At 49.9% G+C, this 11,144-nt stretch overlaps 4 protein-coding genes across 4 annotated transcripts; 2 read left to right on the forward strand and 2 right to left on the reverse strand.

Moving 5' to 3' along the window:
• Positions 1 to 2,139: 2,139 nt before the first annotated feature.
• Positions 2,140 to 2,424, forward strand: L3040_000454 (uncharacterized protein; the record flags this gene model as incomplete). Its single annotated transcript, XM_066155163.1, has 1 exon — positions 2,140 to 2,424. One exon carries the CDS (start codon positions 2,140 to 2,142, stop codon positions 2,422 to 2,424), a length of 285 nt encoding a protein of 94 aa, XP_066013211.1.
• A 1,640-nt stretch (positions 2,425 to 4,064) lies between these two features.
• On the reverse strand, positions 4,065 to 5,557 carry L3040_000455 (uncharacterized protein; the record flags this gene model as incomplete). The annotated part of the gene is made up of 5 exons (XM_066155164.1): positions 4,065 to 4,115; positions 4,166 to 4,524; positions 4,640 to 4,998; positions 5,169 to 5,198; positions 5,523 to 5,557. The coding sequence occupies 5 exons, from the start codon at positions 5,555 to 5,557 to the stop codon at positions 4,065 to 4,067; spliced, it is 834 nt and encodes a 277-aa protein (XP_066013212.1).
• Positions 5,558 to 5,736: 179 nt separating this feature from the next.
• On the forward strand, positions 5,737 to 8,145 carry L3040_000456 (uncharacterized protein; the record flags this gene model as incomplete). Its single annotated transcript, XM_007292420.1, has 1 exon — positions 5,737 to 8,145. One exon carries the CDS (start codon positions 5,737 to 5,739, stop codon positions 8,143 to 8,145), a length of 2,409 nt encoding a protein of 802 aa, XP_007292482.1.
• Positions 8,146 to 9,483: 1,338 nt separating this feature from the next.
• L3040_000457 (uncharacterized protein) lies at positions 9,484 to 11,144 on the reverse strand (the record flags this gene model as incomplete). The annotated part of the gene is made up of 4 exons (XM_007292419.1): positions 9,484 to 10,482; positions 10,597 to 10,742; positions 10,843 to 10,997; positions 11,089 to 11,144. 4 exons carry the CDS (start codon positions 11,142 to 11,144, stop codon positions 9,484 to 9,486), a joined length of 1,356 nt encoding a protein of 451 aa, XP_007292481.1.

Genomic DNA, 11,144 nt, shown 5'->3' on the forward strand with positions numbered 1-11,144 from the left:
GTTCGGATGTTTTTTTTTTTTTTTTTTTTTTTTTTTTTTTTTTTTTTTTCAAGGATTTTCTGCCTCGGGGCCTGAGCATGACTAGCTCTGCGGGACGGGACGGAAGGGCGGTATCGCATGGCTGTATGCACCAGGTGAGGTTTGCAGCGACGGCGGGGTAGGATGGGATGAGTTGGGATGAGTTGGGTTGGGATCCAACGGTGGTGCGGCGAGCGCGAGCCTAGGGTGAATCACCAGCTTAAGGAGCGCGAATGATGCGTGAGGTGACTTGGGTGGGCACTTGATACTATTTTATTTATATATTTATATATATATATATATATATATATATATATATATATGTATATGTATGAGGTGTCTACAACCGCGCATTCGCAGTGTTTCCAGGTTTTGCAAGGCTGCCTGCCGCACAGACGAGGGTTGCTGCTGCGGTTGGCTCGCGCCGACTCAGCGGTGTCCTGACGGACAGGGCTTTCTGAGGATCGTAGCGACCGTTGGCCTCGTGGTGATGCCGGATATTAGGCGGCACTATTGTTGTCGATCTGGAAGAGAGAGAATCTGGCCGTGTTGACAAAAGGGGAGAAGGGGAAGCGGTTAGAATAGAGCGTTGCGGGGATGGGGAAAGGGAAACAGAACTGACGCCCGGCCGAGTGTAGAGACAGAGAGATGTCGTTTGTTTGTTTGATCTTCTTTTATTGCGAATGCAGTCTCTGGATAGAGACGTCGAAGAGTCCTCCTGGCTTGCTTGTGCCCGGAAAAGGTCCGGCAGTTCTGTTGCGGTGCATAACTCTGCCATTCGACATGTCTTTTTCTCTCTCTCTCTCTCTCTCTTTTTCCACCTACTCTGTATTCATCCAATCAATATGCACGTCGGGGTGTCGATCATCAGCAGCAAGTAAACAAAGGGAAGCAGAACGGGAGACCAAAAATAAAGGTTGGGTAGTGCCTTCCGCAGGATTCGAACCCGCGTTTCCTGCATCTTCAAACCGAAGGCAGACGCGCTAATCACTGCACTAGGTAGCCTGTGTTACATTATTGGAGATCAAGACATCCCGTGTCCTGCTCTGTGATTTCTCTCTCCAAACATCCAGAAGCGTAAGGATGTGAGGCTGTCTGTCTCGAAAATGTCTCCTCTTTCCCGTGGATCTCCTGGGATTGCCGGAAAATCGTGGGATGCTAGATGATCGAGAAGCTGAGTAGCGTGAACTGCAATATGGGGCTGCTGCCCAGAGGTCTTTTGTGAAGTCAAGGAGTCTGGTAACGAGGCTTGTCGAGAGGCAGACACCTTGCGCTTTTGGGATCAGATATGGATTTGGCATTAGTGCTGGCTTTATTTTGAGCATACAAGGTGTTATAGATAGCCGAATATGCTTTGGTCAAAAGAAGTCCTTTTGGTACGTTGAGATGGCTTCAATGCCGAGGCTGGAACTTGCATGGCATAGCTTGCATTCGGATCTAGACTAGTCGGTCAGGGAGCTGTTATCCTTTAACAACTGAGCTCTAGATCATGATGAAGGTTTACTTGTCAAGGAAAGGATCGTTGATGGTAATGCAGGGACCCAGCAATCCTTCCTTTATTGAGCTTTGAAGCGGCTCCTGAATAAACAGGTTGTTTCTGGGATTGAACTGCACTGAACACCAAGACCAGGATATTGGCATACTTCTGTAGCATTCCTCTAGGGAGGAGCATATCAGGCCCTTTATGCTTCACCCACGGTCCTAAGATCTGGAAAGCAAAAAGACTGCGACGATACGCAGGTCTAGGACTGAGATCAGTTACACCACTTCACACAAAACAAACGCAGCACCTGCACTGCCAATGTCCAGAACAAACAAGTCTGCAGAACAATAAAAAGAACAATGTCCCTTCAACATCTCCTCCCTGAACATCTTTGTCAAGTTGACAAAGGATCTCGTCTATAATGCCTTTGTATGGCCTCACCCAACAACAATTTCTCATCACCGCGGTCTCTCAACCGGCCTGCCACAGCGCATGTTTCTCCATGAACAACCAGACCCAAAGAGCAGAACAGAATCCCAAAAACAAAGGCATGGAGCCATATAAGATACCCGTCGCGGGAAGTGGTGTGCTCCTCAGAACCACCAAACCGATCGATTCCCAACCAAAAGCTTGCAAAGATGTGCTGGATGACCGAGACTTGGTACGTCAGCTGCAACCATTGGGGATCGAAGAAGGTAGAGACTCGCTGCGCGAGAGGAATCTCCATGGAGTCGGCCAGTGGCTGCTGGGAGAATACCGTCAACGGAGTTTCCCGCATCGAGGGCGCTCTGTGCGAGCGCTGTGTCAAGCGGCGCCAGTTTCGAGGTGAGACTCCTCCAGCAGAAAGCTCCGGGGAGAGGAATGGGCAGGATCCCATGAGCCTGGGGAAGGCGAGCATGACGAGACGTCCGAGACGGGGATGAAGCCCACAGAGGAGAGGGTGGTGAAGCCGAAGGCTAGGAACACTAAGTGGGTTTGCCTGGAGAGGATTCAAGACGTTGTGAGTGAAGGGCACGAAGTCGAAGATGATAGTTTCAGTTGCACAACTGATGATCAAGCGATGACTTCCATGCCTTTGTGCGCGCGCGCTTTCCTTTAGTTCCGAGATCCTTCGCTTATCCTACTTCCCTTGTCGACGGTATTAGTGTATCACCCTCTCACTAAAGAAAATTGTACTCGTTATCAAATTGATCATGACTTTAGTACCATCAGTGTTTTCAATATTCTCAATCAAATCCAAAGCCCAGAAACCATAAGAGCTTGGTTGGCTTTTATGACCTGTGGAAGATTCCATCTTTTGTCATTTTATCATGAGTTTGTGTCATGTTATCATGAGTGATTACAAGTCTGGTGGATTATTAATCAAAGAGCTCAAGTGTTATGATCCCACGCTGGACTTATTGACGAGCAACGCAAAGAAGAGAAATCCAAACTCACCTATGCAGCTAGAAGATATTTACTAAAGGGAAAACCAAATCAGGACGAAACCAAAAGATCAGCAATCAAAATACACTATAGCCCCCCTATCACTCAACGCCATGTGACCCCTTTCCAAAAGCCCCAATTGACCATACACAATCGCTGGATACCGAAAATATCGTATGAGCGCTTTCTCGAAGAAGCTTCGCTCCGTATAAATAAAGAGGATAGAGCGCCAGTACCAGTACCAGCCTCGGTAGTCTGTCTGCCTGTCTCACTTATAGTTTGAGCCCGGGACGGTAGGGGACCTCAGCGCCGGGGATGGTGTCTCATGGGCAGTACTGTAAGTGGTATGGGCAAGCGGAGAAGGTAGATCCGGGGACCTTGCAAGGGCCTACCGGTACTGCTACAGTACTCACGTGCTGTTGCTCTATGGCTTGGTGCGATTGTCTGGGCAATGCTTGACATTGACCCAATGCTTCTTGGTGGCCGTGTGTAAAAGAGCGATTGAAGGCAATATTGACTATCACACACCAGGACTGAGCAGAAAAATTCCGGCGACCGAGACGGGTTCATGAGGGAGAGCAGAATAGGAGAGAGAGCAGACTTGACACTCTCGTTGACGGGACAATTTCGCCTTGGTTGAGGCTTAATAGAAGAAGAGCATCTCATCACCTTGTAGACCGTTGGTGATGTTGGAACCACACGCCCATGGTGTGGCTATGGCCGGGCGAAATATATTGCGATATCTCAAAAACCATTGCCCCCAGGTAGCTAGAAGCAAGGCCATCTTGAGAGAAATTCGATAGAATCAAAACCACGTCCTGGCAACTGTTGCGCACTTGTGCATCGTGGTTCTCCTACTCCGGGAACGCATGCTTGACTGTCCAAAACGAGTGCCATCTTCCGACTTCTTCTAGATGCATACACTCGAATGCTGCAGGGCTTTGGGGAAAGATCCGCAGTAGACCGTTGGTTATCTCCAAACGCTTTACTTGATGTAGCCAAGACCGGGTCTTCTTCCGTTTCTAAGTACATCACTCGTCGACAGTCTTAACTCATGTTAGGGTCCCTTGCAATTATCTAGAATCAACGGCAAGCCTCAAGATATCGTACAAACGCTATGCATTGATCCGTCCATATGCTATCTATCTTCTGGCGCCCCAGAGAACAAGCCTACCCTCGTGCGGTGACTCTGTCGTTGGCATTAGTAAGTACCCAGCAAGGTATGAATTGGGGACATACGTATGGTAGTTTTGGTATCACGACCCCCAGTACAGCCAGAAAGTTGATGGTGAAATACGTGAGATCATAATGGGTATAATGAGTGCTCAGGAGAAATAGCACAATCGGAACACTGAGGAGGAACTTTTTCGCAGGAGTGTACTGGGCTCCATTGTCAATTTGCTCCCACATGTTGAGATTGTCGTACGCGCCAGCGTTGAACTCGAAGGGGACACCCCGAACCCAGTGAAACATGAGGAATGAGCCAAACATGTAAGAAATGTTGGTCAATGTCCAGGATGTCTCTTGCGATACTCCAGGAATTATGTCGAAAAGAACTTTGAGCGAAACGATGATCACTAGGTGTATTGTCCAAGCACCTGGGAGCATGTGCAAGTCAGCAATGCTGGCCCGAATATGGGTCGTCCTGAGGCTAGAAACGTAGCTTCCGAGATCCTCGACGTTTCCGACCACAGGGTTCTGGAGATCACTAACCCTTTGCGTTTACCCAATTGGCATTCTGGTTCGGCAGAGCTGCCTGGTCACTCATATGCTCCATCGTCTCTGGCGGTTCCTGGTATAGAAGACTGCTGGACCGCCGCCTTCTGCCGACCTTTTGTTCGCTCATTGCTCTGTACGGACCGCTCGGACGTGGAGGCTTCGAGGTTGCGTCGTAGGAGACGGTACGAGGGAGGAAGATTGGGGAAGACAGTTTGGCGGTGGGGGAGGGTGAGGGAGGAATGATGAAGGTCGGGGGCTCTCTCTGGAGCGTGTCTTCCGCTGTGGACGGCTGTGTAGTTCGAGTCGTAAGCACCGTGGGGGTGGGACCAGCCGTGAGACGCTTCTTCGCAATCCTGCGAGAAATAGACCAGCTTATCAGCCAGCTGTTCAAACGTATAAGAAATCCGTAGTTGTCTGGATGGGATTTGTATGGGAGAGCACGTGTGCCCAGAGATGCCCGGCTGGGGGTGGGGGCTCGTCCGTCCGAGGGAGAGAAGGGGTTGATGGGGCGAAGGCGACTCACCAGTGGATCTGCTGCTCGTAGAGGTCGGGGCTGAGAAGGAGAAGGGGACGGGGACGGCGATGGAGACGGCGACGGAGGCGGAAAGAAGACGCAGAAGCAGAAGCAGAAGCAGAAGCAGAAGGAGATGGAGCTGGATGTAAATGAAGACGAATGCCTGCCCGCCGTGATCTGTTGTTGAGGTTGTGTTATGTTGGAGTTGGAGATCAGACTGGAGGAGGTGCAGAGCTACTCACGTGATTACGTACGTATGCCGGATGACGCCCCGCCGTGCCACAAAAAAATACGGCCTCCATCATATTCACTTCCTCTCCTCCCCAGCCCGCAATAAAAATAAACAACAACATCAACACCAACATCAACAACAGAATTGCCGGTCGGGATCCAGCCATTTGGTGCGGATCCACGAGTAGAAATTCTCGCTCAGCGAGTGTATGCTCATGCAATTGTTCAATCAGAACAAGGTTCTCCGTTCCCTCCACCTCGGGCTAACTTTGTAGGCTCTCTCACCCTATCTTCTCCCTTCTACAGATCGATGGCAGACGGGCAGCCAGTAAACCGTTAATCAGCGATGGCAGATTCGCAACAACAGCCCGTCAATGCTTCACTGGGCTATGCGCAGGGTCAGCCTGCGACCCACGGCAGCGACATCGCATTGAACGAGACCGCCATCGAGCCAAACCTGCAATTTCCACAGTCTGGCCCGGCAGCACCTACCGACCACGACACGGAGGACTCGAGAACACAGCTTACTGGTAGAAAGCGGACTCTGCAGGGTTCTGCTGCAGACGACGATGCCTATAAAGTACCTGATCATGAAAGATCGCGCAAGCGTCTTAAGGATCGTCAGGAACTTTCTCCCGTAAGGCAAGGTCTGTTGGCTGGTATCGCTTCATCTTCTGAGGTACCCGTACCTGCAGACTGTGAGGTCGGCAGCAGTCAACAACCAGCCCCTGCGGGACAAGCATCCGTCTCTACACAACTGCAAGATGAGGCCGAGAAGACTCGGGCACCTGGGGCGCAAGCGCTGTCACTTTCCAGCTTTGTGGGCAATGGTCATGGTTTCTCTACTGAGAACAGTGCCGCACAAACTGCAGCTCATTCCCCTCCGCCTGACCCGAGCCTGAAAGCAGTACCTCGATCTTTTGAACCATTTCAAAAGCTAAGCACAGACCAAGAGGCAAATCTGACTGGAGAAGAGAAAGGCCGGTACCTGAAGGCACTGTTCACAGATTCCAACCCAAGCTCAAAGGAAGCCCCGCGTAGCGCCGTTACCATGGTCTCTCGGGAACTACCAAATTCTTTGGAAGATGCATACGGGAATCCCGCCGTGACCAACGACTCACGAAAGGCTATCCAAAATTTGCCATCTCACCCTGCGCCACCGCCAATCAAGAGACACGGGCGCAAAAAGTTGCAAAAAGTTGCAGTCAATGTCGGTACTACGGCTCATCCAGCCACTTCGCAGTCCGATCAATTGAGAGACAAATTGACTGATTACCTCGATGCTACTCGCTTGGCTGAAGCGGCAATTGCGACCGACTTTCCTCTACCCGAAACCCAACGTGAGATCAAGTCCAAGATATCAAAGGGCCTTACCTTATATCCCCGACAACCACCTAAAGTCCCAGAATATGTATCTAGGGAGGGGAAATACATCTTGTCGGAAGTGTTCGATCCAGTTGGGAAGCCTTTCAGAGTCGACGAGTTCTCATTCGAGATTTTCGCTTCACTTTTCTTGAAGAGACACCCCGGTGCTTCTTTAACCGATCGAGAACTGAAGGGAGCCTTTGGGACGTACGTAAATGTATTCTACTCGCATATGACTTCTCCCCCTTTTGGCCCTGTGTTGAATACATGTCTCACAACTGCCAAACCTTCGAAGGCTGCAAAAGTCCTTGCAAATTCTCTGATTACAGGGGAAGAACCAGCTCCAAAGAGCACAGCAGTAGTTGAAGTTTCGGCAAGACCTGGTGTTGATGCATTGCTGCCACCCGTACACACAGCCATAGCCGTTCTTGAAACAAAATTCAACGCAGAGAATGCTAGTAACGAAGTAGACATTGCGATGGGCGAGATAACTACAACCGTCGAAGATACCGATTTGGACTTGAAGAAGGTTCAACTGTTTCTCCAACAAAAATATTTCCCCTCAAAGAGCCTGACCATTCAGCATTGTCTTGCTTGTTCGAGGATCGGACACAACAACTCTACTTGCCCATACATGAGATGTTCCACCTGTGGTGTCGGCCTCCATTCGGACTCTACATGCCCCAAGAAGAAGCGATGCTCGAAATGCCGAGAGGTAGGCCATCAACCAGATAAATGCCCAGAGAAATTATCTCTTCCACGATCTGAGATGTCCTGCGACATCTGTGGCTCATCGGACCATCTCGAAACTCGTTGCCATCAGGTCTGGCGCAGCTTCGACGCCAATTCCCAGAACATATTGAAGGTACAGCATATCCCCTCCAATTGTTACAATTGTGGAGGCGATCATCTGGGACCAGATTGCGCTCTGCAACGAGGTCCGATATACTCAGGCGGGGTGACATGGTCGAAACCCAACCTTTTGAAGTATATCGATTCCACAAGTAAAACCAGTGCGCTGTCTGCTGTTATGGACTACTCCATTCCGTCCAAAGCTCCCAGAACTGGCCGGGTGAATGATCCTATCATGATCGACGAAGACATAGACGATGATGAGTCTTTCATTCGACCAAGCGTGCAGAAGAACCATCCCGCTCGAGGCAGCTTTAAATTCAACATGCAGGGGCCGAATTCAGATAAAGGAATCCATTTCCCGAAGGATGACCGGAAGCTCATCCCTCCAAAGAACATGAATTCAGAGAGAAAACCGCTGAAGAAGAAGAAGAAGAAGAAGAAGAAGGCCAAGCAGCCCCCCCTCCCCGAGCCAAAAGCCCCAAAGTCAAAGAAGGCCAAGAAGGGTAAAAATTCGGGTGGTGGAGGTGGTGCTTGAGCGAAATTCTGTTTTTTCTGATTCTGCAACCTCAACGAATTCAGAGTTCCGCAGTGGAATCCCACTCGTCTCACGCGTGCTCTTTGTCGAGTCTCGAAAGCCATGATTGGCGGAGAACTATGGACGCTACATCCTTGCCGTGTTCTGGCCTTTCTCGGATCATGTTCTTGAGCTTCTCATATCATGGCGTCTGTTATTTCTGTATATCTCACTCTGCGCTGTCTCTCCTCCATCCTCCTTCTCCCTTTTGCACATCAAGATGGTTATGGCGCTTCTTCAGATCGAAAGAGTCGTCGGCTGGCTCATGCCGGATTTCAACCTTTTGATACCATATGTATGCTAGCTTTGCAGGAATGTCAATTCTTGTGCCCCGATCCAATTTCCATGCGAACCATAGTAGATGTAATTTAAGTGGTCGCTCGTAATGAATGCGACCACCTCAAACTTGCTGGTATTTATTTTCGTGACTACCTACTTACTCGGTTCCGACTTACCCTTCTAATTGATCACTGTTGTGCTGGATGTGGTCTGACCCCGTAAGCGAGTTTACCGTTTCCTGTTTCTGCTACGTAGGTAGTTGCGATAGATTAACCCATCCAGTCCGGCAAAGAATTTATCTATCTACCTCTTTATCACGAGCGACGCTTCCAGTTAAAAATGTCCGAGTAAGCAGAAATGCCCAACCTCGTGAGCGAGTACTTTCTTTCAATCGAATATCTTGGCCGGACCCTACCTTTGACGATGGGCACGGGACAGTTACAACATAGCTAGCTGATCTAGCTAGGGCCGTCATTCTACTTGTTTTCAAGTAAGGCATTTATTTGCAAATGACGACGCCGTTATTAGAGGAGGTCCACTTAGGGATCAACAACGAGTAGTCGAGGAAGACTTGTTTAGGTGCCGGTTTCTAGACTAAGCGCAGCTGGGCCCCAAGAGCTAGCTTACGTTGATCGACGGAGTCCTTAATTCTTCGATGCCAATGTGGAAGGGACATTCGTGATTCGTAAGCAACGAACCCCTGGACGCTGAGACTTGGTTCAAGAACCTCCCGTTGCGCTCTGGACATCTTGAAAGGGAAATTGTGCGTCAGGGTATCTAGCTTAGATTTGCTATTTTACACCTGCAACCTCATCAACTGACCTGACCGGGAAGGAAAGGAAAACATGAAAGCCGCTCATGAAATAACGCCAGTCGTTCAAAGCAAAATATGATATTTAAAACATACTCAGGGCTGGAATCCCACCGCCGAATACAAAATGCAAATTTCATCTCACCAATCACCTGGATACCCAGTAGTCTTACTCTCCGGCTACTGTCAAATCCAACGTGGCCAAAGGACTACAAGATGAATTCCTCGTCGAGCCAGTGGCGAAATACTACGTGACCTTCTTGAAGACTGGGTTTTTCAGGAACTCGAACGATAATTGCCGCGTGCGAATGAGTGCATTTGTGGATGTAGACAGGGTACTTGCGCCAGCCTAGTGAGTCCAGAGCTTGAATCATGCGGAATTGATACGGTGCAAGAGCCAGGATCGGAATGTCGTGCTGAAGACTGGCTTTTTCTTTGCCGCCGCCGACAGCATCAGATTTGTGATTTCCAAGGATTGCTGGGGCTCTCTCCAGAACATGCGAGCCCGGCTCTGACAGGGCCGCCTCTTCTTCGGTTCCTGCCACCAGATACTCGTTGCTCTGGGCACTGTTCAGATTCTCATAGACATCCTCGACTGCCTCTCTCATCCCCGTGAGAAGTGGGACTCTGTAGTTGCCAGCAAGACCACGCTCATGCAGCTGGATTCTTCGGCTGCTCCGGAAAGACTGAAAGCCAGAATTGGTTAAAAAGATAACAGCCCCGATAGGAATGAGGAAGATCATGGTAATCAGCAGCGGCAAGCGACCGATTGTGGTTTGGCTGCCTCGGATCAAGGTGCCATAGAAACTTGAATCGTTCTCTTGGGGGTCAAGGGGGGCAACGGGCGCGTCTGGATCAAGGATAACATCTTCATACCCCTTCAAGTAGTTGACCTTGACCTTGTCTATATTGGTGAACGGATCTGTTTTCGAGATTCCTGTGGTATAGTAAACCGCGCTTCGATCGTTGACGATGTTTGTGTAGAGAGTTCGGCGCTCGAACTTTGCCAATCCTTTGATGAAGATGGACTTGGGGTCTGCAAGAACCTCCAACAATGGCATGCCCGTCTCTCTGAACTTGTCTATAGTGAACAGTTGCCGACCAGAGGCTGAGAGTGTTCGTGCCCCGAGCACGTTCCAAACATGGTTGTGCCAGCCTCTGAGAGGGCTTCGAACACCCAAATGAGGGGTAGCAAAGGTGGTGAAGTTCTACCAAAATCAGCATAAGTTCTGGCGAGTTTGTATATATGACCTCAGAGGACCTGGACACTGCCCTTGACTCCCATCTGATCTCTTCTTTGGCGTGCTTCGGGGCAAACCTACTACCGGCTTGATGCTCTTGAAAAATCCTTTGCTATCAAGTAAGCCAACAGCGTACCGGGCGACCAGCCCTCCTAGGGAATACCCAACAAGGGAGATTCTGGTGATTTCTTGTCCAGCCTCTGCCAACTTCTCGATCTCCTCCTCGACTGCACGACACGAGGGTAGTCAGCAATTGCCTTTGCCTCTACACCAAAATATTCGGGAGTCGAGAAGAAAGACATCATGAGGAGCTCCCTAGTTACGTACTCTCCTGGCAGACGCGCTCGCCACCACGCTCAATTCCATCGTAGGTAAAATTTCCGCTGTTGCGTTTGGCGACGAGGATATGTAGGCTTTCTTTGGGGTGCTTCTCGCGAAGGGATGCTGCCATCACCTGCAAATGATTTGGGTTGCCCCATAAGCTGTTGATAGTTGACTCCCATCAGCGCGTGAACCTAGGCCGTACAGGCAAGGGAGGGTAGGGCAGGGTATAAGATGGGTATCATATCGTACCCGTGAACTAGAACACACAAGTGCTGCGCTTCACGACTTTCACCGGTATAGTCCAT

The sequence above is a fragment of the Drepanopeziza brunnea genome (genome assembly GCF_022702325.1).
Source record: "Drepanopeziza brunnea f. sp. 'multigermtubi' strain 214-2 chromosome Unknown ctg1, whole genome shotgun sequence".
In the NCBI taxonomy this organism is placed as follows: Eukaryota; Fungi; Ascomycota; class Leotiomycetes; order Helotiales; family Drepanopezizaceae; genus Drepanopeziza; species Drepanopeziza brunnea.